Raw genomic sequence first — 25,166 nt, forward strand, 5'->3', positions numbered from 1 at the left:
TGGCCACTGTAAGTATTATTATTTAAAGAAACCTTTCAAATTTAATATGATTTTTCGTTCCTAAAATTTTGATAGTAAATGCAATCTTCATTATTCTAAATTTTGGTTATTTTTCTTTTCTACCATCATTTAGAAGAGCCAGCTTGGGACACAAAGTAAGTCATATTCTTTGTACTATTCCCATTATATGACTGGGCCTCTATCCAGACAATTCTAAGAATTATTTCCCAACCTCCCTGATAACTCCAAATTCACTAAGAATATTTATTTATAATCAGTCATGATTATACTGAAGAGAGAAAACTGGAAAGCATCCTCATTCATCATTATAAAAGGCAGTTAAAAGTCCCTCCACTACCTTTGATTCACATGATAAATTTACTTCTCAGAATCTATTTTTCCATTGATTAACTTAATGTGATCATGATTATTTTCTCAGCTCTCACAGAGTATAACAGAAAAATATGAGATACATTAAAAGTTATGGAAGCTCAAAATCATTAGACTTTAATATAATTTTACTAGTGTCAATCATTTTGTAAGCATAGAATAAGGAACCACTGTTGCCCATGTTTTTTACTGTTTCATGCCCATGTGTAGCCTTAAATTTACAGGGAGAATATATTGGTTCTCAAGCAGCTTAAATTTTATCTGGGAAGAGAGACCACATCAAAAGCAGTAAAAATATACATGGCATACTTCTATAGATATAAAATGACAGTATAAAAAAGTGTATTATGCCACTAGAATGCCAATTGGAAGAGTAATCTGATGTTGAGGATGTTGAGCAAGAAAGGCTTTTGAAAAAGTTCTTGGGTCAGATTTTGAGGAAAGTTTTAGACAAGGATTTATAGGAGAGAGAGAGAGCAAAGTGGTATTTTTGCAGAGCTTTTCCTTTCAGGAGTTCAGTCAGGCCACACTTATTCTTTTTCTGCAAGACTTTGAAGGCTATTTTGTAGTATTTTGGCAGAGTTGATATTTTTTAATGCTCAAAAATATGTAGACAGTCAAGTGTACTATATATAGAAATGAGAAAGAATAACATTGGTAATAATCTCTAATCTCAGTTCAGTCTTGTCATTTTCCTCATTCTATTCAATAGAAACATTGCACTTTCTGCAGGAGGTAATAACACATTTCATACATGGATACTGACATTAAGGAGCTTACAATTTCCCTTAGACATTTAGGCTCCTAAGTGAGAAATTAAATAATATGCAGTAGCCACCTCTGTTCCAGGTGGGGAGCGCTCCTTATCCCCACCTGTTTCTGGGAGATGTGGGTTTCTCACAATATCATGAGGAAAGGAATTTTCTGAGATTCACAAGAGAGGATGAGTTATTGCAGGAAATTTTATTTCTGTGGAATTAAACCCCTGAGTTTCCAAGGTTCCACTTCCCTTCATCTCACCAAGGAAGAAGTCCCATTTTGCTTTCCGCAGACATAGGATTAGAGTTGTTGCCCAGAATTTCCGTTCCATGTTGGGACACAGTCCAATCCAGTACCAGGCCAGCTTAGTTCCCTGCTGCAGTTTATCAGCCCACTGCCTGTGGGTTCCTAAGGGCCCACAGCTATGGAGGAAACATGGGCAAGAGAGCCACAAGCCAAGAGTCAAAAGCTGCAAGAGCCAAGGGAGTAAGAATTCCTTTGTCGGAGATTATGTAGCCCCAAAGTTTCACAGGTTTTTAGTGACTCTGCCCCCTCTGGCTAATGATCTGTTTCCAGGTTTGACTGACAGGCATCTTCCCTATGTCACCCCCACTCACTGAGCATGCACCCAGCTTCCCCTTTGTCCAGTCTCTTCCCCGGTGTTCTGCAAGGAATGGACTGGAGGTTCCCTGGGGAGTGTAAAGTTGCAGCTTCCTGGTGAAGCTGCCCAAATGATGTGCCTATAATGTATGGCTTCCCCCTTTGCTCCTTTCCTATTATTAATAACTAGCTCATTACAATGGTATCACCTGGACATACAAGTAAAGTCACAAGGTGGTGGCTGATAAATATTAAAAATATCAGTGCAGACGAGTCCTAGCAAAGTCCATCAGAGGCAGAATCTTTGGGGGCTGGCTTGGAGGACAAGGGCTCATGAAAGAGATGTAACAGCAGGGAAACTACCAAGTTCCCCTAAACCAAGATGACTCCCTCCTACGACATCACTAATAAATGGCTCTTCTTTATTTATTTTTCTCTCTCCAGTAATAGAGAATTCACTTTCATAAGACATCTTATTTCAAGTTCTTAGAGAGACAACTTGCACTTCTTCCTTATGCTCAGCCCCAAATTAGCTTTCTTATTAAATCTGATAGTGCTATCCAAATCTTGAATGATAAGAACATGAAATGTAAGAAGTATAAGAGCTTCTTCATTATATTCAGCCCCAAATTAGCCTCCTTATTCAATCTGACAGTGCTATCCAGACCTTCCCTGTGTTGGTCATTCTTAGGGACCACAGTGTATCACAGATTTGCTGGCTTATTTATTCATTTGCCCTCCAAGCTGTACTGCCAGCCCTGACATAGCCACAGTGTCAGAACTGTGACCAGGAGAAACCTCCTGTGTTTATTCCAGTGCATTAACTGTTATCACTTATTAAGTTAATGGATTGTGAAGCATTGTTCTGTATAGCGTGGTAGTGAAGAGATCCAGGTTCTGCAATCAGACAGACCAAAGTTAGAATCTTGGCTCTGTTAGTTATTAGTTCTCATACTTTGGGAAAGAGATGACAGCATTTTAAACCTCAATTTTTACACTATAAAATGGGTACAGTAATACTGGATACCTTATAGAGTTGGTATAAGAAAGATGATAACAATTAGGACTAATAAAATTCTATTATTGTTATGTTTTCTGCTTTTACCCTCTTTTTTTTTTCTTTTCAGAAAGAGGACGCAAGAGGGGGAAAAGAGAAACAACAATGATAAAAGAGAATCACCGATCAGCTGCCCCAACTGAGGATCCAACCCACTCACTGGGAATCCAACCATGACCTCCTGTTCATGGCTCGATGCTCAACCCCTGAGCCACTCCGGCTGGCTGGCTGCTTTTACCCTCTTTAATCATGATATACAATTCCTGTCTATTTTACAAACTTCAAATTATTTAAAGCTAGTTTTTCCTTCCCTCTAGGTCTCCTCCTCTGGCTAAATATCCCACGTTCCTTCAGCATCTCCTTGTCCAATGTGAGTTCAGATTTTCTTCAACTTTTTACCCGCTCTCTTCTAGATACCCGATGGTGTCTTTGTGTTCCCTTTTAAATATACAGTCCTAAGAACAGACTGAATCTCTGTAAATGTGGCTGGGTGAGATCGTCCTTGAATAGTGGAGAGAACAGGGAAATGGAGGAAGGATATTCTCACTGCAGAACAGGGTAATGAGCAAAGAAAAAGAAACCATAATACACATGTCATATTTACAAAGCACATGGGCCCAACTTGCTAAAAGAGAGCCACAGGGGGGAAAAGACTTTTAAGGGGATGGATTGGGAAGTCCCTGGAACTATGAGACTATGGGTTCTATTAATATAAAAGAAAACCAACAAAATCATCACTATAGGAGACTGATGTATCACTTGAAAACAAGCAATCACAGAATTTCTGAGCCACTCACAAATAGCAAAATGCTATAAATAGTATAACCCCTGTTGCTCCCCTTGGATGAAAGCAATCAATAACCCTAGAATCACCCCAAAGGAGATGGTGAAAACTTGGAGATGATCCACAAACCACACATTTCCTTTGGCTGCTGCAGTCCACTCTGGTTAGAAAGAGGTTAATTAATGACCCCAAGGAATTCCTTTGTCCTAATGTGGGAGTCACAACTCAGTAGCTTCAACCTCCAGATTTCCTTTGTTTCTAACCCTTTGTCTTCTTGCCTTCTGGTCCTCTCTCTATTCATTCAGTTTGCCTAAGACTTAGGAGCTGTTGTGATTCAAGCCCCACCTCTGCTGAGCACTAGCTGTATGACTTTGGGCTACTCAGTTTTCTCTTCTGTAAAACAGATCTTCACAGGACTTTAAAAATTAATTGTGAGCATTAAATGAGTTAATGTGCAGGTTCCCCACCCCTCTTATCCAAAAGTAGAATGTTCCTATGAAACCTTTTGTAAGCTGAAATGGCCTGAAGTAAAGTAATTACCATTAATGTACATGGGGAACATTTTTGGGCATTCCCAGATCTCAGAAATAACCTACTAAATCAAACCAAATAAAACCTAAAATAACACTAACATAGTAAAAGGAATGATGTGATAAATACACAGCCTACGTAGAGTAGAAATAGTATGTGTACCATGTTGTTTCACTCACCAGTGCGTACTGCCTCTATAACAGCTTGCTGCAAACAAATGCGGACCACTATTCTGGCTTTTCACTTTTTTTCATAAAAGTCAAAATCCTCTCTGGATTACAAGTCGAGTTGGCATTAGGCCAACTTTCAAAAAGCCGAGTACCTGTCTCTAAAGTGATGAGGAGAGTCTGGCAATGTGCTATTTATGTCCTTTGTTACTTTGTACCATTACTGTTCATGATTTAATAGATACCAGACACTCTGCACAGGGGATGCGAAGGTGAACAGGACAATCTCTTATCCTGAATAGCCACATTTTTCCTGATTTTGTGGGCAAGGTAATGACTTTAGAAACAGGTTCCTGGATACAATTTATTAGCAACCACTTATTGTCTTTGAAACCTTGGATGAGGCATATAATTCCTCTAAGCCTCTTTCCTCATCTGGAAAAGGATTAATAAAGTCCAATTAGATGTTTTCTATTAAATCAGACAAAATATGCATATATTTTGGTAGGAACTAAATGTACACTCCTTCCCCCATAATCCTGTGGCTACACCTGAGGCTGGGGGACCCCGCCTTGAGTTTAGGAGGCAGGAGTGTGGTGGTAAAGGGAAGGGCAGAAGCCAGGAGGTGGGAGAGAGAACAGACCTGAGGGAGGCAGGCAGCCCCACCCCCGCCCCCGGACTACATCTCCCGGGATGCTCCGCTAGAGGGAGCGCCCCGCCCCGCCCCGCCCCGCCCCTCTGGCACCACGGGCGCAGCCCACCGCGAGGAGCTCCGCGGCGTGCGGTGGCTACAAGTGCCACGGCGGTGATTGCGGACTTTCCCGAGGAACCCGCGGGACTAGCGCGGTTCTGCAGCCGCACTGGGTGGCCCAAGCAGGTGAGTGGCGGAGAGCAGAGGAGAGGAGGCACTGGAGCGAGGGAGGGACCCCGGGAGCCTGGCGGAGCAGGGGAGCGCGTCCCCACTTTCTGCCCGAGGTGCCTGCCCAGCCTCAGGGTACTCGGCGAACGAACGCAGCCCAAGCCCGGGTGCTTCCCGAGGGTGCGGAGTTCACCCGGAATGAATTGATTGATTCCTCGCTGCCTAGTGCTTGCAGCGCGCGCGGTCCCGGCACAGCGCTCCCAGGACGCATGCCGAGGTCGCCCTCCCCAGACCAGCCTCGCCCCTGTCAGTTAGTTCCAGCGCAGATATTCATGCTTGAATGGATGGCGACAGACGAGGGAGATTGCTGTCTCCTTGCTTTGAGGTGCAGTTTTATCAATTGCGCTCTTCAACCGGAGAGAAGAAAGGGAAAGGAGGGCTGGAAAGAGCCTTTAGCAGGTCTCCTGGGATTATTTCTTCTCCGTCGAGGATGGAAACCCCGGATCAAGGAGCTGCAAAGGAAATCCACTCTAAGGCTAGTATATCGCCCTTGGAACCAGAGGAGTCTCTCTTTGAAGAAAAGATAGACAGACGTAGGACCAGGGAATCAAGTGCAGATTTCTCTCCCTCTTTGTTATTATAAATTGGAAGCCCCCTAAGGGACTTTGCCGATTTTATCCCAAGTAGTCCAGTGCGATGAGTTCATTGTGCCAAAGATTCATCGGGGCGCCTAATGTCTGAGCGACCTGCGAGATGATTTCTCCTTTCAGTAATCAAACTCCTTACATCCCTTCGTTCACTGAGGGATACTGCAGTAGGGATCTGTCCACTCGCTCAGGGAAAGCTCTGGTTCAGTTGTGATTTTCCTGCACTTGGTGTATTTTTGTTTGTTTTGTTTTAGCTGCAGAGAAACTCCAAAAATAGAAGGAAAGTGGGTTTTAAAAAAAGCTAATGTATAGCAGAAAACGTGTGGATTCCCTCTCCCATATTTTAGGTGAGTTGTCAGATTGACCTTAGCCTTACCTGTGCTTCTGTGTGGGTTACCAGCTCTTGGAGCTGTGGATTTTGAATCATAATAAACCCCCAAGCCTTGGGTTAAATCAATTACTACCCTGGACTTGGGGGCTTTATTTTCTTTGAAACCTCTGTACTTTAGAAAGTGAATTTTTATTCCTCAGGAAAATGTCAGAGGCAGAGAAAGATGGGCAAATGGTTTTCTGTTTAACTTAATAGTTCTGTCCCAGGAAGGTCCCTTGCTGCGCTGGGGGTGAAGGAGTGTCATGGATACAAAGTTCCAGAGGTACCCTTGGAAATTGCTTCTCACCTATTTGCCTCAACCAAACCCTGACTCTGTGGGTTTATAATTCGTCTTTTGTTGTCAGCTTGCTTCTAGATTGGGTTTGTAAAACTTCTGGTCAAGATCCTGTGCACTTGTGTTAGCAAAACCTGCAGAGGGAGAGGAACTCAGACCCATGCAGAGTTAGTGAGCAGCAGTAGTCGACCTGTACCTGGAGCAGGCAGAGGTGTGTGTGTGTTTGTGTGTGTGTGTGTGTGTGTGTGTGTGTGTGTGTGTGTGTGTAGGAGTGGGTTGGCGTATAGTATTTCCAGGGATCACACCATGAGGCATGTTGTCTACATACTTCCAGGTCCATAACATGCTGCCCTCGTGTAGCAGCAAGAGGATGGGTTAAGAAGGGAAGCACAGTGAACAAGCTTGGGGTCTTGTAAATACAGGGCTGTGTGACCAGGGTCATTGGACGCATGCAGTGCAAGGTTAGGAGAGGTGGCTGATTAAGCTGCCGTCTCTCACCCACACAGTCAAAATGCTGAGCCCCAGCTCCAACAGAGCCCAACTGATAGTGACATATGCGTTCACCCGTGGTGATGTGCTAAAGCTAATCTGTATTAGAATCTGCTCTGAATTAGAGAGAGGGTAAATACTTATAATTTAACTGAAATGTTGAGAATTCTGTGCTTCCCGGGTTCTCCAGAAAATCAGCAGTTCTGCTAAAAAAGGTCCCTGCCTTTCTCATTTGTGTCTCTGCACAGGAAGCTTGCCTTCTCATTGAGGGATCCTGTCACAGAGATGTGTGAATCCTTGGATAAATTTGGCCTGGTGACGGCAATGCCTTCTTCAGAGACACTGCTACTTCCTCCCTGCTCCTTTTCTTCCCTGACCTGAGATTCCTAGTGTTAATCCCTGTGATAAATCAGAGGGTTTGCCCTTTTCACACTTTCTAGCTACTAGACATCCTCTGCTTTCCCTCACCCCTTTCAGGACGACCTGGGCTTGAAGTGTCAACACTGTGGCTGCCAAGGAGATGGGGGCCTCCGAAGCAGCACTCCTGGTGGTGCAGCCTTAGTTGGTTCTTCTCTGTGCTGCTATTGGCAGAATTTCTGGGAGCTGCTGGGGGATGTCCGAGTAGTTCCAATGGAGCCCCACCATCTTGCTAGGAAGAGCGGCCAGGCAGCCTGGTGTGATGCTGCGGACTGGGGTTCAGGAGGGCCTCCAGCTGACCAGGCAGATGCAGCAGCCACCAAAGCTGCTTTCTGCTGCCAGAGACACTGCACGTCCCCGCTAAGAGCAGCCGAGGTGGAAGGCTCTAAACTTGGTCCTTCTCCAGCTTCCCCTTCCCCCTCCCCCTCTCTGCAAGACAGCGTGATCCAGCCAAACTCCTTCCCACCAGGACCTCTCAGCTCAGGGAATCACCAAATAGCAGAACGGAAAGTCTGCAATTGCTGCAGCCAGGAACTAGAAACTTCTTTCACCTACGTGGACGAGAATGTGAACTTGGAGCAGAGGAACCAGAGCTCCCCTTCAGCCAAAGGGAGTAATCACCAGGGAGACCTTGGCTGGGGAAATCCCAACGAGTGGTCCCACGAAGCTGCCATCTCCTTGATATCCGACGATGAAGAGGACACGAGTTCAGAAGCCACGTCTTCAGGGAAGTCCGTAGACTATGGTTTCATCAGCGCTGTCTTGTTCTTGGTCACTGGTATCTTGCTGGTGATCATCTCTTACATCGTCCCACGGGAAGTGACTGTGGATCCCAACAGCGTGGCAGCCCGGGAGATGGAGCGCCTGGAGAAGGAGAGTGCCAGGCTGGGGGCGCATCTGGACCGCTGTGTGATTGCCGGGCTCTGCCTGCTTACTCTTGGGGGGGTCGTTCTGTCCTGTTTGCTGATGATGTCTATGTGGAAGGGGGAGCTGTACCGTCGCAACAGGTTTGCTGCTTCCAAAGAATCTGCAAAACTCTATGGTTCCTTCAGCTTCAGGATGAAAACCAGCAGTCACGACAATGCCCTGGAGCTGTCCTTGGTAGAGGAAGATGCTCTGGCTGTACAGAGTTAACTCTGGTTGTGAACTTGAGAGTCTGCCTTGGCATTTTTTATATGAAAACACACACACACACACACACACACACACACACACACACAAACAAACCCCATTTCTTAAAATTAACAGTGCAGTTTGTTTGCCTGGCAAGAAAAATTGATTTCCCAAACCAACAGCCTGTGAGTGTTTTTGTTCTCCACATATTTTTTATTTAGAAGAAAAGCCATGTAAGTTGCATTAAGAAACCACACTCAGCTACACCTGTCCTTCTAAAGAGCTGAGATAGATTAATCTGTGATGGCCATCAACTTCTACTTCTCCAGCAAAATATTTCTAATGGCCCAGTGTACAAATGATTTCTTTGATAAGATATAGGATATTATTCTTTGGATACTAGGAGTTCCCATACAGAGATCAATTGTAGACATCAATTTTGTCAAAAAGAGCTTAAGCACTAATCATATAATATGGTTTATAGTTAACTAGAGGCCTGGTGCACGAATTCGTGCACGGGTGGGGTCCCTCAACCTGGCCAGTGATCTGGGCCAATTGGGGCCATCTCACCCAGTCCTGATTGGGGCTAATAGGGGTTGGCCGGGGAGGGACTGCAGGAGGGCTCCCTGGCATGTCGGGACCTCTCACCCAGTCCCAATCAGCCAGACCCCAGCAGCAACCTAACGTACCAGTTGGAGCGTCTACCCCCTGGTGGTCAGTGGGTGTTACAGCGACTGGTTGAGACACAGCATATTACCCTTTTATTATATAAGATTCTTAAAGTTTCTATTCATTTTTTTGATATTTTTTTTTCTATAATTTGGCTACACACTAAAATATAGGGTTTTGAGTTTGAATGTTTCAAAAAGTGAGGATTGTTGGTTATTTTTTTAAACTATAAATTGCATATATTTAAAATTACCCCTGTACTCAGAAGTGGTAATTAAGTCATTAGAATACATTTTCTAGTAAAAGGAAATTATATAAATCATTATGAGACCAATCTGAATTTAACCCATAATGGTAATGCCAGATATTAGCCAGTATCTCATGCCCATTCTCTAGATGAAATAAAATTACAGGCTGATATAAATTTCATTTTTTGTCTGTGGTTTAGCTATGATACTGGTTACCCATGCTCTTGAAGTCCTTCCTGGCTCTCACATCAGAGAGGCAGTTCGTAAGACATTTTAAAAATATTTCCAGACATGCAAACATCTAGGCAGGTTTGAGTCATGATTGGCTCAGGCACACTCCCAGGTGATGTTTTGTTGTTTGGAGAAAACTTCCAATACAATTGTAGCTGGACTTGGGGACTGTGCCTATAAGCATATATCACTGGCTCTAGGCCATGCAATGAGACATTGCCCCAGGATGGCAGCAGCCCTTAAGCCCATAGACAAAGAAATTAAAATGGAGAGAAGTCAATGGGAACTGCACCCCTCATCACAATGGTCTAGGCATCACTCTGAGCTCTTATATCCAAGCCCTCAGTGACTGAGCTCAGGAAGCTCCTATGAGAGGCATGATGGGCAATGTGGCAAAACACCCAGTATACACGCTAACACATCATCTTCCCTATGGTAGTAGTTCAGGAAGTGCAGCCTTAGAAAGACCTTGAATTTTATAATTATTCTTTGAGGTGGTTCCAACCTCACGCTGGAGGATTTGTTGTGGCTTCCAGTACTGTGTTACCATTTTCAGTGGGGTCATTCTGAAAGAGGACTGGAGCTGGGGGTTGGGGTGGGAGGGCAGGCATGGGGAAGTAAGGAAGTGATTTCTTTGCACATTGTAAAGCCTCCTAATGCCTGCAGTCTTTTGTTGTTGAGGACTGTGGAATACGTGGGTGACTTTGGCTGGCAGAGTGTGTGAGTCAGGATTTCTATATGAATGAGCTCTTGGGTGTCAAATGGATTTGATAAGTATGCAGTGTGTGACTAAGGGTTAAGGGGAAACACAAAAGGGAAGGTCAGAGGACAGTAAAAAAATAGAGAGGATGGGTATGTGAAAAAACTATTAGGCAAAAAAACCCCAAGAAATATATGAACATTGGAGGAAGTTAGAGAGAGATCAGTTACCCTATAGAATAGCCTATTATTGATTCAGGAAGAATTGGGACAAGCTGTACATGATTTCTGTTTTCTACTGCTGGTTCTTTGTGCTTTTTGAACAAACGTTTTGTTTTACTGTGAATCTCATGTCATTTTGTGGTTTGTGTTGAGGCCAGCTTACCAGTGGTGTAAGTTGCATGTTCTAAAGGTTTATAAGTTGTCAGGTTTTCGCCTGCTTGAGGGCCCTCCTTGAACGATGTCAAGGCAATCAGGGAATGATCTGCTCGGCTGAGCGAGTAGGTCTGAGCTATTTGTTTTTGTTTTAAATACATTTTGAAAATACATGTTTATTCATAGAAGCTAAGTGGGATCAGCTGAGTTTTGTTTTTATTTATTGATGAGCAGGATTCATTTAGCCAAATCACAGACTAAATTGAATTAATTGTGTGGCCTGATTTTCAGATTATTTTAGAACAAATTTAAGAATCGAGTGTTTAGGAAGTTTTTTCAATTCTGTAAAACTGACAATAAAGGAGAAAAACACTAAAGCTTTTTAGCTTTTCATTTGGAAGCATTTCATAAATCTTGCAGTGCTACCAAATGATATATAGTTCTGATGTGACCTAAAAGAGATATGTGGGGGGGGGGGGGGGGAGGTGGAGAGAGAGAGAGAGAGAGATTAGGACAAGAAAATATTCAGAAGTGGAAAAACTTAACAGGTCAGAATATATATATTTTTAATTTTAAAATTGAAATGTAGTAAGTAAATGCTTATTTCAACATTATTTAAGTATGTTCATTTATAAGGCACATTTTTAAGGTTCTAAATCATAGGAGGACAGACCATTACACCAAAAGGACCCAAGGAAGATTACTTGAATTTAAAGTGATGGTGGCACAGGCAACTAAAACCCCTGAAGTTTAGACATGTTTCCAATCTGATGAAGAGGGCTTTGGGGGGTTCTAAATATTTACTTAGAAGTACTTTGTCAAGATCAGGTGATAACTGATATAGACACTGAGTGGACCATAGCTGTGGTGTTGATTTTGAGTCCTTTGTGGAGCTTTATTACCTTACACCTCTCTCTTCAACATGGTGCTGGTTGTTATCTATGAGAGTTCATTGCCGGACCTGGAAAACAAAACTTTTTTCAGAGGTCCGTAGTTTAGGCCTTTAATTTATGTGTCAGGTTTCAGAAAGCTGAGTTCAGAGTCACCTTTCTAATCTTAAGGGAAGGCAGCTCATTGCTCAATAATGAAGCCCAAAGGGTTGAGTACCAGAAAGAAAGCTGTCTTTCTCCATTTCTCCATGCTGCTAATGGACAGTTTAATTCTCTTCATGACTTTCATAAACTGTTCCTTTTTAGGGGACCTCAAACTGTCTGTGGCAGAGCTGAAGTGCTTTCTTTGCGATGTTGTATGTCCTTTCCAGCCATTTGGAGCATCTGAAGCAGACCGTGTACTACACCATGTACTGATCCCTCATAAAAAGAATGTCTTTTCTCTAGGCTCCCCATGCCCCAGCTGACTTATAAGTTAGAGGGGTGCGGGACTGCTTGGAACCATGAAGTGCTTGGTGACTGTGGGTGCTCTTACCCACGACTACTATGCCCCTTGATCCTGTACTAACAAGGTACTGCCTTGATATCAATCAGTATCACATGCCCTGCTCTCTGCTTAAAATACCTGAGTTCATCCCTCTCAGACTTACTTGTTTTAGGGACTGAGGTGGACCAGTGCCAAAACAAGTCCTTCAAGGTGCAAATTCAGACAAAGAGACTGCCCTTCCAAATTTATGTGTGCCTTACCTTTGCCTCCAGGCATAAGAATAAATGAGTGAGTGAGAATTATACCCATTGAATATCAGGAATTAAGGGTCTGAACCCAAGTGACTGTACATTTTGTTATTTCCCTGTGACAGGCAAAAATTTTAGGCAAGAGGACTTGAACATTTCAACCACCATCTTTTACATGTGACAGGCACATGCAAAACCTTACCTAGATGAATCACCTAAAGCTAAATAAAAAAATGTTCCCAGATGTTTTAGGAGAAGGTTTTTCAGTCTGAAGGTCAGATTCCTTTGTGGCAGTTACTACGATGACAAAAATGTGGTCTGACAAAGGAGATTCACAGCCTTCACCAACGGTTCACCTAGTCAGCAAGATTTAATACTACCAACTAGATTCCACTGTGACAAAGGAATAAGGTCTTCACAGTTCTCTGTAATGGGATTTTACTTTTCCAAGAACTGGACATAAAGAGTGACTATAATGAGAAGAATTAGAATGGCTTTCCCAGTATGAAAGGATTCATGAGAATTAACACATTGTCCTTCAGCCGATTTTTAGCTATATCATTTTATGGCTCATAGAACTCTATAATATTCTCTCCTTCAACTTGTATGGGCATAAGCTTTGGAAAATAATTTGCCTGACTCCCGCACTGACACTGTAAAAAGTAAGAGGTTATTTAAGTACGTAAAATTGATTTTTTAAAAATCCGTGGCCAACACTTGAGAGTGCTCCTGTGGTTTATGTTTGTTAGTGTGCAAGGTTAGGTACATTCAAGACTATGTATGTCAGGAGAATGTTTTATAACTAGAGAACATAATATCCAAAGATGTTAGAATGATTTTCTTATAGGAGACTTGGCATGCCTTAATGTCAGCTTTTAGGACAAATCTTTCATGGGTCATGAATGAAGAATTTGGAATGAACCTCAGAATGAGATGCCGAAATAATATAGATCTGTTTTGGTAGTTCAGCAACCCACAAACAACTGTCTAATTTTTTTAACCTCTCAATTTCGGACTCATAGAGTGTGGCGTATTTAGAAATTATTTTACCATGAATTATTATTTTATTTCAGGGAACTATGGGAAGCAGACAGTTTTTTCCTTTGATCCAAGTTTTAATAACTCCCCGTGTCTCTGGAATAGCCAGTCTTATTTCCTCACTGCCACCTTCACACTTCCTAGCCAGGCTCCGAACACATCAGACAAGAAAGCTAAGACAGGTTGTTAGATAGTATACTGAGAGTTATTACTTTGTGGTTTTCATTGTGCGTTTAATTGTACTTTCTTTGCCAAACAAAAAATAATAACTTAATGTTGATTATGTGTTATTTAATATTGTAAAAGGGCAGTTATTAAGGTTATGGGCATTTGATGCCTTATAGGCTAATACCAAGTGTGTCATATTTAAAAATAAACCTATAAAAATGTTGTATTGTGTTTGTTAACTTTTATTTAAATCTGAATCTGTGATGCTGATTTTGTCTTTTTAAATTGTTTCCAGAAAAAAATAAAAGTAATATCCCTGATTCAAGTATAAGATTCTTCCTGCTACCTATCATTGAACAATGTAAACTATGCCTTATTTTATTTTTACTTTATATGAAATAGTTAAAACTATTTGTGTTTCTCTAAATTACTCAGTATTGAACTCAGGCTGAGAATTGCATGATGTTGAAAAATACATAAATAGATATTTAAAAAAACACAACTAAAAATCTAGAAAGCTTTCAGGTGAGAAACCAATATTGATTTAGCTATGCCCCTGCTCTTAAACTTCTCTTAATCTAACTTTGATCTCCATTTTCCTTTGAAGGATACATCATCTATATTATTAAGTAGAATTGCATCTTTATTGTGTATAAGTGCTGTCAAGGTTGAGAATTCTAAGGGGATAATTTGAAGTGAGGCCCCAAATATTGCTCCATTTGTTTAAAACAAAAATTGGCCCAGCAGGTGTGGCTCAGTGGTTGAGCATCAACCTACGAACCAGGAGGTCATGGTTTGATTCCCAGTCAGGACACATGCCTGGATTCCAGGATCGATCCTCAGTGTGTATATCTTTCTCCCTCACCCTTCCTCTCTGAAATCAATAAAAATACATTTAAAAAATATATTTAAAAAAAAATAAGACAAAAATTGGATCAATATTCTTATCTTCTATAAAGAAATAAAATCTAGTTTTAAAATATATATTTATGTTTTTTCTAGACTTTTTTTTAAACTACCTCTGATCATTCAGAATGAGCTACATTTCCAGTCTTCTGCTGCATGACCCTTAAAGGTCAGCAGGAAAGCTCTCAGTGACCTATTCTGATGCCGGTACCTTTTCAAATGTTGCTGGTTGTCAATCTAGAGGGGAAAATAGAGTCTGAAAGGTCTGGAACAGGCACTGCACCGCACAACTTGTTACTCAAGTCTAGTTACACAGTCCCACTCAAGCCAGGAAACTCAGTCCCACCATAGGTCCTGAAATGGGAGGGTTAGGACCGTTTGGCAGATGACACTAATGACCGCCATACTTTCTAAGATCTTTGTGTTGTTAAAGCACACTATGGATCTATGAACATAAAAATTCTTATATTGTTTCATGACCACTTAATTATTTTAATATTTTTATACAGAGGGCAAAAATTATTCCAAAACCTCTCCAGAAAAAGCACAATTTAGTAGTACTTCATTTAAAATACTTAAATAGGGAGACCTGCCACAGTGGCTCAGTGGTTGAGCTTCGACCTATGACCCAGGAGTTCATGGTTCAATTCCTAGTCAGAGCACAAGAGGGGTGTATAGGAGGCAGCTAATCAATGATTCTCTGTCATCATTGATGTTTCTCTCTCTTTCCTTCTCCCTTTCTCTGAAATCAATTAAAAAAAATTAAAATACTTAAGTAGGGAAATGATCATGATTTTCTTTAAGATAACTATATGCTTTTATTGTATTATTTTATAAGAATTAGGAGATTAAAAGAAACCAATACCAATGCTCTTAGCTCACAGATCCGAGGAAGTACTTTCTTAAACCCTTATTATATATTATTCAATTTATACTTTGTTATTCTCACAACATTCCTGCAAAACAAGTATTATTATCTGCATTTCATAAGTGAAACTCTAAAGCTCAGAAATATTAAATGACTAGCCAGAGTTAAACAACTAATAACAGTGGAGAAAGGATTGACACCTAGGACTGCTTCACTAAAAGCTCATGCATTCCAGGTTAGAAGGAATATTACTCTTCTTACAAAATACATCAATTTATGCTAAGGATTTTATTTCATATTTATCATTTTATAAAATAAAGAAATGGTCAAGAGATTTAAGAAATAAACTCTATAAAGAAATCATTCCAATATTTTGCTTTTGGATAATATAGCCATTTCTCAAAATATAAAACCAAATTAAACCTATCAAAACTCACAACCATCCTACTCGCTGCTCCCACTGAGATTCAGATAAACTTCTGCTGACAATTTGCCTTGGAGCAGAAAAGGAAATGTAGTTATTCTTCCTATGTGCTCAATAATTCTCATAGGATTTATGTAGTCTCCAGTAAGGAACTCAAAGATGGAAAGTCCTATTTGAGTGGTTCCATTATGTCAGGCATTCTTTCTCATGTATGGTGTCTTATTTAATCTTCCCACCCCCTTATGTAATAAGGGCTTCAGAACCCAGAACCAGGAAACAAATGACTTGAAGTTTGAATGCCTGCTCCTCTACTCTTGTCAACTCATCTGAGCCATAGTTTCCCCATCTGGAAAACAGGGATAATACTAGTACTGTTTGCTTTTCAGGACTCTGATGAAACAAGAAAAATAAAACAAAGGATGAGAGAGAGAGTCCTGTCTGAAGTCTATCATTAGGTCCATTATCTTCAGTGGGTTGCTTTGTAACAGCAGAACCCGGGTTTAGAGAAGTACTTTGGGAGCTATGTTCATGTTAAGTACTACTGATTGACAAATAACTGAATTGGGCCATTTTCAGGATCATAAATAATCTCCTTCAGCCCCTACTTCCTCCTTCTCCTCCTCTTCCTTTGTCCTCCTACAATACCCCTCTTTCATCTTCCTCCTCCATCTCCTCCTCATACTCCTCCTCATCATCTATGTGGAAACTATTCATTTGGAGGTCTCTTAATCCCACCATCATAGATATGTCCAAGAAAGAAAATCCTATTTCCCTCCATGAAACAGAAAATCAATCTGGAAGTTGTCTTTTGCCTAATTGTGAGATATGATGTGCTAATATCTTGTACTGTATATCCAGGAAAAGGAAGAAATGGGTTTGATGAACAGCTAACCAGTCTCCACCAAAATGTATGACATGCTTGTAGTCAGTTTCCTGTTTGATATTTGCTTTTTATAATTACTTTCTTCATTTATGCTTATCAAAGTTTTCTTCTTATTTACAGAGTATATGGGTTGTTTTTTCACAAGTGAGTTAGGCTAAGTATCACATGATAAAATCTCAAGGTATATAATATTCAGTGATATATCTATATCTATCTATATATATCTATATCTATATATATATCTATATATATCTATATATATATATCTATATCTATAGGTATAGATATAGATATATATATAAAATTTCTGTGTGCTTTTGGCTCAGGGTCTCTCATAAGGTTGCAGTCAAGATTCTGCCTAGGCCTACAGCATCTTAAGATTTGACTGGGACAGGAGGATTCTATTTCTAGATGGCTCATTCACATAGCTGGCAAGTTTGTGCTGTCTGTTGGCTGGAGGCCTTGATCCCTTACCACATGGACCTCTCAACAGGGTCTTGAGCTTCCTCAAAACATGGCTTTGTTTTCCCATAAAGAGAGTGAGCCTAGATAGTAAGGAGAATGCTGCAAAAATTTTTATAGCCAAGTTTCAGAAATGAAACACTATGACTTCTACTATATTCTAAATAGTTGCTAAGTCCAGCTCACTCTCAAGGAGAGGAAGCTAGCTTCATATTATGAAAGAAGGAATGCCAAAATAGCGATGTGTATATTTTAAAACCTCATCACTCAATGTTTTGAATTTTCTATATCCCTTCATCTTCTTTAGTGCTACTAATATGGCATTTCTGTATTTATTTGGTATTTTAATTAACTCCTTTACTTAATTACTACTTAATTAATCTTACCACTTTTAGAAATGTTAATTATATCTATTATATAGAATGTATTAGTGAGAGTATTGAGTTTTATCTTTAAAAAATCTTCCCTAACCTGGGGAAGGAAATAGATATACAAGTCCAGAAACACAGAGAGTCCCAAACAAGATGAACCCAAAAAGGCCCACATCATAATTAAATGCAAAAGGGTAATAACAAAAAGAGAAACTTAAAAATCAGCAAGGGAAAAGCAGGTAGTTACTTACAAAGGAGCTCCCATAAGACTGTCAACTAACTTCTCAATAGAAACTTTGTAGGCCAGAAGGGATTGACAATGAATATTCAAAGTGATAAAAAGCAAGGACTGTCCTAACCAGTTTGGCTCAGTAGATAGAGAAATGGCCTGCAGACTGAAGGGTCCCAGGTTCAATTCTGGTCAAGGGTACATGCCTGGGTTTCGGGCTCAATCCCCAGTAGAGGGCATGCAGGAGCCATACGATCAATGATTCTCTCCCATCATTGATGTTTCTATCTATCTCTCTCCCTCTCCCTTCCTCTCTGAAATGAATAAACATATTTAAAAAATAATAAAATAAAAATAAAAAGCAAGGACTTACAACCCAGATTACTCTACCCAGAAAAGCTATCATTTAGAATCAAATGACAGATAAAGAACTTCTGAGACAAGAAAAAACTAAAGGAGTTCATCACTACCAAACAAGTATCACATGAAATGTTAAAGGAAGAAGAAAAAACAAGATAAAAAATGTGAACAAGAAAATGGCAATAAATACTTATCTATCAATAATTGAATCTAAAAAAGCAAAATAAATGAACAAGCAGAACAGAAACAGACTCATAGGTGTAGAGAACATTTTGATGGCTGCCAGGTGGGAGAGTTATTAGGGTGACGGGTGAAAATGTGAAGAAATTTAGAAGTGCAAATTGATAGTTATAGAATAGTTATGGAGATGTAAAGTACATCATAGGGAATATAGTGGTAGTCAATAATATTCTAATGACTATGTATGGTGTCAGATGGGTACAAGATTTATCAGGATGATCACTTAGTAAGTTATAAAATGTCTAACCACTAAGTTGTACAGATAAAACTATTATAATGTTGTATGTTAACTGTAACTGGAAAAATAAAAAAAAACAAAAAAGATTTTAAAAATCAGAGCTGACTTTGGGCCTTACAGAAAAACATCAGGCTCTCAAGTCCAAATAAAAGGGGCTCTGTGGATGTGGGCTATAATGAACAATACATTGACATTCAGGGAAGAGTGAAGCACTACACTTCAAAATATAAAACGCGCATTATTATTTGTGGGGAAAACCTCCAATTCCAGTGTCTTTCTTGCCTTTGCAATGACAAATCTTCCAATTCTCAATTAAATCACCTGTAACGATCACTTATGGTGGAGAATCATTAGTACCTCATGTTAAGAAGTGATTTACTAAATTGATGCCTAAGGAGGCTAATGATAAAAACTAAACGATTGAGTGCTTATCATGTGCCAGTCCCCACTTTCACATTTCCTCATTTAATCCCCACAACAATCCTGCGAGGTAAATACTCTGATCATCCTAATGTTATTGGTAAGCAAAGTTAGATTTACCATAGACATTATTAGTTTGCTCAAATTATTAGCTGTCACATAGCTCCTAGGTCAGTAATGGCAAACCTATGACACGTGTGTCAGAGGTGACACGCGAACTCATTTTTTTGGTTGATTTTTCTTTGTTAAATGGCATTTAAATATATAAAATAAATATCAAAAATATGTCTTTGTTTTACTATGGTTGCAAATATCAAAAAATTTCTATATGCGACACAGCACCAGAGTTAAGTTAGGATTTTTCAAAATGCTGACACGCCAAGCTCAAAAGGTTCGCCATCACTGTCCTAGGTGGCAGAACTGGAATTCAAACCCAGCATTTGAATGGTTAATACAGTTGCTTAGGTTAAAACTAACAAATGGTGGAGCTGAGGTTTCACACCCAGGTCTGACACAAAAATCCACGCTCTTTGTGTCTGTAAAAGCCTGCCATTTGCTGCCATTTTCATCTGAAAGACCCGCCCTTTCCTCTGCCAAGGCCAACCTCATTGATGATTACGCATATCATCATCGATCTCTCCCTTCTTTAAATAACCATAGCTCTTAGTATTTGTATTCACAATTCACCCAGTGTAGGTCGCCTTATATTGATCACTAATTGTTTCATGCATGAGACTTTTCTTTCCAATTAGACTTTAAACTCGAGGAGGGCAAGGACCCTCTCTTACCTCCATAATACCGAGGATCAGTACTAACTCATACCAGAACTTGATGATTGTTCATGACTTGCGTAAATAGAAACATGGTGAAGTTTCCCATTATGCAAATATAAGTAGTCTGGCCCCAGTACTAACGTAGCCTCTTATTCTGCTTTACAGGATAAGAACCAGACCAAAGGTAGAAAAAAACCTTCTGGAGGAGAGCCGTGAAGTAGATTAAAATTAGAATCCACAACCCAAGGGAAATCATGAAAGAACAATGAATTCCACTTGCACAGCCAAAGGCTAAAGCATAACTCAATAAAAATTCACTATTTTTTAATAGTTGCTATGCAGAAACATTCACTCTCACTAGGAATCAAAATTTCAAATTAAACTGATATAATTTTTATCATCAAATCAGGATTTGTTTTCCTTTTTTAAAAGCAATTTTTAATGTTGTATTGAAAGATGCTATCTTATATATTACCTCATAGGTGCATCAATTAATACATTTCTTTCTGGAACACAATTTAATAGTATGCACCTGGTGTTTTCAAAACATACTGTATCCCAGTACCCCACTTCAGGAAAATTTACAATAGGAATATTCAAGGAGATGGATGAAAGTTTATTTACAAAGATATTTATTGCTGTATTAGCTAAAAAAGTGAAATACTGAAAATAATCTCATAGTCAACAATAGGGGATTGCTAAAATGGCTCATAAAATGGATTTTTAAGGATATGAAGAAATGCTCAAAGATTTTTAAGGATATGGAGAGATGCTCATAAAATAACATTAAGGGAAGAAATTGATGACACAGAACCTTTTCTCAAATATAGCATCATCCCAATTGTGTGCTATAGAAGTGATTTATGTATATACAAGACAAGAAGGCAACATTAAAATGTAAACAGTTATCTCTAAAGCAAGGTAGTCAGTTTCTTTGTTGTATTTTCAAAATTTTCTTTTGTATTTTCTAAATGTGCTTTTAATTTTGTAACAAACATTTCTGTAACACTATATACCGACATTGATTCAAGGGGTTTTACAGATACTACTCATTTAATTTAATCCTTATAAGAACCCTATGAGGTAGGTTCTATTGTTACCTCCATGTTATTGATGATGAAACTGAGACACAGAGAGGTTTAACAATTTCCCCAAGGTCACACAGCTAGTAAGTTATGGAAGCAGGATTTGAGCCCATGAACATAACTGTACCGTGACTGTAAAAAACTTTGGAAATCCAAAATAAAAATGAAATATATTTTGATTGGAGAAAATAAATTACCAATTAATTATCTTGATTTGCCTGGGCTAATATAAGAAGACAAGAAATCAACATGAGGAATTCAGTTTTCCATCAGAAAGACTGTTCTGACATCTGGCATCATTGCACTGGAATGAGTCAGAAAGCAAAATGAGGGAACTTCTCAGTGGGGCCTTAAAAATGGGATCAGTGGTTGTCTGGTATAGCTAATGTCTGCTTCCTGAGCATAGGAAGGTGGATCTCAAGGTCCCTGCCAGGCCTATGATTCAGTGATTCATGAAGTAATAAAGCCAGGTTGGATGACCCAGTTTGTCCCCTAATTACATTTATATTCCTGTCCTTTAGAGGAGACACATAGATAGGACTCTTCCTTCCTGTAAATATGACAATTTAACATTTTATCTAGAACTTAGAATAACAAGCATAATTTAAATAATTTCCAAGAAGAGAGAGAGTCCACTGTTCTCTACCTTTTTTCTCAAACCTGACTAAATTCGTCGACTGAGGAAATGTAGTAGAAAGAAGAGCTCGTCAGCATTTTGCCAGGTAAGAATAGGAATTACACCATATAAATAGCTGCCATGAATAATTTATTCGGTAGTTAGATGGCATTGTTTGTGCTGAACTGTACTTTATCAGTTGTCCTTCCCCTTTTGGGGCTTTTATGAGTTTAGGTTTTGTGTCAGACTATACATCAGAGGAAAAAGAAATACTATCTGTTTAACAATCAAAAAATATTGTAATTTGCCAAGAGGCCTGTACTTTTTCTGAGAAGTTGGTTTATTGGTGTTGACTTCTATCCAGTTGCAGTAGGAAAACAGCTTAGTAAAAAATTACTAATTTATTTTCCCACAATGGTAAACCATATTGGTTTTAAAAAGGAATTTTCATTTTATAACCTTGGGCCACTTGGTAGCTTTTTACTCATAGGTTGAACTTCCTCCTCCTGGAGAGAGTGGGTGGAAAGTAAAATGACTCTATATGATAAATAACGAGGAACTTGAGGGTCAGGCACAGCCCAAGAGAGAAGGATAGGGGGAGACAAGAGCAGAGGAGGGGGTGCCAAGGAAAGTGGTAGCTGCAGAAGGAAAAGCGTACTTATAGACAAATTCCTGGTCATAAAGATGGCTGAAGCAATTTGAAGATCAGTGATGTTGTCTTTAATAATACTAAGTTGTTCCCTGTTCCTTGTCATTCTGTATGTTCTCTCTCAATGTCTTCAAATCTCTCAAACAAGTCAGCCATATGTAACAGCCTCATATTAGTGGAGCCACAGGGAAGTTAAGGATGGGGCACAGAGGGGCAGGCCCCTTGGTATTACCCCTCTGCTGCAATCTACGTGGTGATTCATTGTAAAGCAATAGCAGAACCATTGCTGATTGTGGTATTCAAATCCCGTCTGAGATGGATCTTAGTGATAATCAGCAGGCTCCCAAACTGAAGCACAGCTTCTTGCAGGCATTCAATACCTGTATTAATAGGACCTTTCCAGGTGGGTCTTAACCCAAGATGGACCACTTTTCTAAGAAATGTGTTCTTCTATATACCATATCGGGTTACAGTCGAATGTCAATGTGAAATTATTCTGACTGGCCCATTTATATGTTTCTCAAACGTTTTTCTACTAGAAAACTAAGAAAGGATCCCATATTACTGGATGGAAAAATCTACTTTCTAAAAGCAGGCCCATTCTTTCCCTTTTATCACCTCTGTTCCCTCTCCTAGATTTTTCTATTTCATGCCCTAGACTCTAATAAAGAAAGAATCCCAACTGCTAAGACCTTAGCTAGATTGTGCTGTGTATGGAGTTACCAAACTCACAACTACCTCTTAAAGCCTTGGATAATGAAGGCCCTCGGAAAGACTGACTTAGATTTGCAGAATCACTGGTGGCTGGGGAAAGGAGTACCCCAGATAAGGCAGATTTGTCAGACCTGAGCCTCTGTACTAAGGAGTGGTTAAGTTCTGATCTCCAGTTCAAACCCGGAGCTGAGTGTCAAGGCCAACATTAGTAAGAATATGTTGAGGTTGTGGACTTGGAAATGATGACCATATTGACTTGATAGGATGAAAACTGAAGAAGAAGAGGTTGAAAAACTTAGACACATCAGAACCCTAGAAATGTGATACAGCAGGTGGCCGAATACTAATAACTCAGCTTGACTGAGTTCTTAACAAATTTTCTGCAGTTGGAGAATATGAGGAAGTGAGTTTATCTCCGGCAAAACTGAGGCTAATCCTTCAGGAGACTAGGAGAGTGCAGAATATCTGTAAAGGTCAGACACCATCTGTTGGAGCTGAAAAATGGAAGCAGAAATCAAGTAGAGTGAGATGAGCTGGATGAAGAGACACGACCTTCATCTCTTCTCTCTCCCTATTGTATCAGCCACATGACCTTTTGTCTTAAACTAAGTTTTTCATACATACAGAAGGGTAAGGAATTTTCTTCATCTTTAACTCTAAGCAACCCCTCCTCCGAATAGAAAAAAAAAGTATATGGCATCTTTCCAATAACTCCTCTATTTTCTTTTCCTAAATACTGTCATGTTAAACTGTGTGCGTGAAAGCATATTTAATTAATCAGAAAAATAATGTTACTAGGTGAAAGAATTATTGTTTAATTCTGAGACTATAAATTGTCAGGAGACTTGCCTGTGAGATAACTCTGAAGATTATTATAACTTCTCAATTCAAGAATTAATATTCAAGAATTCAGATATATACTTCACTATTTGAAATAAAGATATTGGTCAAAGAACTAGACCTTTTACTTGATAAGGGCCTTGAACATCTGCTTTGAGTGCTAGGTGTTGGTATATACTTATTTATTCCTCCAAACACCATAAGGGTAGGCATTCTGATCTAAGTTAAGAATGACCTTTATGGTTATCCCCAAGTAATCTAAACCACAGATAACAAATTCAAATGTCAATGGTCTATTGTTATCTTTATATTATTTATAAAATCGCCAAAAATAGTGAATATGGGAGTTTATTTAAAACATTCTAATACTATGCGGACCATCTCATGCTTACATTTCTATTTAAATAGCTGAATCTCAGGAGAGGAATTTTAGCGATTTAGAAATTAACATTCAGAATTATCTACAATACAGCTCTTTGCCTTTAACCAGTTGGGGTTTATGTTCATTGTGGCTGACTAATAATGTCTTTTTTTATCTGGGCCAATTTGAGGTAGAGCATACAGGAGTGTTACGATGGGGGAAAGGGTTGTTTCTTAAACTTATCAATGGGAGAAGAAGCAGGGGATAATTAGGATTCAGCCAGATGCATGGGGTACTTTCATTCCATGAGATATATGAAGTAGGTGAAGATGAGAGAATATCTGAAAGATAGTTGTGGTAGGGCAAAAGAAAAGAAAATAATTGGAAGGACATTTATTCATATGGATTCTTGCATTCATTCAATAAATTTTTACTAACTGACTACTATATTCTAGAAACTTTACAGGAAAGAGAATATAAAGGTAAGAAAAACAAAACCAGACAGGGATAGATGAGAGTATGTCCTGGGAAGAAAGTGTATATGAGACAGTAACACTGGGGCTGAGACCTGAAGGTGGACTATGGTGGGAAGATAAATGCTGATGTTAAGATCATTGAAAATGTCATCAAGTTAGGTTCTACCCGCAGGGCTGAATTCAAAATCCTAAATGCTCTCTCATGAGGAGGAAAAGATTAAGAAACTAGAGAAAATGAGCTAACATTATTAAGCCCTGAACTTGCATGTTACTAAATTTGCTCTGAAAGGTTTTTAACCTATTCATGAGTATCAGCTATTCTTCCTTAGGAAAATGCACAAAATAATTTGGGATATTTTCCTTTATATTGGAGCAACTCCAGTATAATGGAGGCTAAAGCCATCATGTCAGAGTATATAATGTATTCTTTGAAGCTCTGACATTTTAATTAGAGAGATGAGGAATATTATAGTCTCCACTTCCCTTTGTGAAGCTCAGCTAGTTCCTTTCTCAAGCCCTGTTGAAAATGATGCCCATTCTATGTACCTTCTTGTTTGGTGTTAATAGCAAGAGAAAGGGAACACTGGCGAATCATTTTCAAACAGTGACTGAAATTCACTGGAATGAATTCTGAGCACTAGGTAGAGAAGGACTCTTTCCTGGCCTTTCTGACAGAAAGCCAAACAGAAAGGCACCGACCTCTTTGGCTAGGTCTGCTGT

General features: G+C 39.6%; 1 protein-coding gene and 1 long non-coding RNA gene across 4 annotated transcripts in view; one reads left to right on the top strand and one right to left on the bottom strand.

Annotated features, from left to right (window-relative positions):
- The window catches only part of LOC138993116 (uncharacterized), a 148,729-nt gene that overhangs the window by 79,715 nt on the left and 43,848 nt on the right, over positions 1-25,166 (bottom strand). The gene's annotated exons all lie outside the window — the stretch shown is intronic.
- Positions 5,087-11,022, top strand: TMEM74 (transmembrane protein 74). Of its 3 annotated transcripts, XM_070391940.1 has the most exons (3): positions 5,087-5,165; positions 6,049-6,141; positions 7,197-11,022. In XM_070391940.1, exon 3 carries the CDS (start codon positions 7,579-7,581, stop codon positions 8,497-8,499), a length of 921 nt encoding a protein of 306 aa, XP_070248041.1. In that variant the 5' UTR covers positions 5,087-5,165; positions 6,049-6,141; positions 7,197-7,578; the 3' UTR covers positions 8,500-11,022. The 3 variants fall into 3 exon arrangements, with proteins under 3 accessions (XP_070248041.1, XP_070248040.1, XP_070248042.1); XM_070391939.1 differs by lacking the exon at positions 6,049-6,141 and having other exon boundaries at positions 5,090-5,165; XM_070391941.1 differs by lacking the exon at positions 6,049-6,141 and having other exon boundaries at positions 5,091-5,165; positions 7,426-11,022.

The sequence above is a fragment of the Myotis yumanensis genome, unplaced genomic scaffold, assembly GCF_028538775.1.
Source record: "Myotis yumanensis isolate MYYU_CA2020_CCGP unplaced genomic scaffold, mMyoYum1.0.hap1 SCAF_15, whole genome shotgun sequence".
NCBI classification, from domain to species: domain Eukaryota; kingdom Metazoa; phylum Chordata; class Mammalia; order Chiroptera; family Vespertilionidae; genus Myotis; species Myotis yumanensis.

Coding starts and splice junctions, on each gene's coding strand:
- TMEM74 (XM_070391940.1), top strand. CDS start 7,579: ATGGAGCCCCACCATCTTGCTAGGAAGAGCGGCCAGGCAGCCTGGTGT.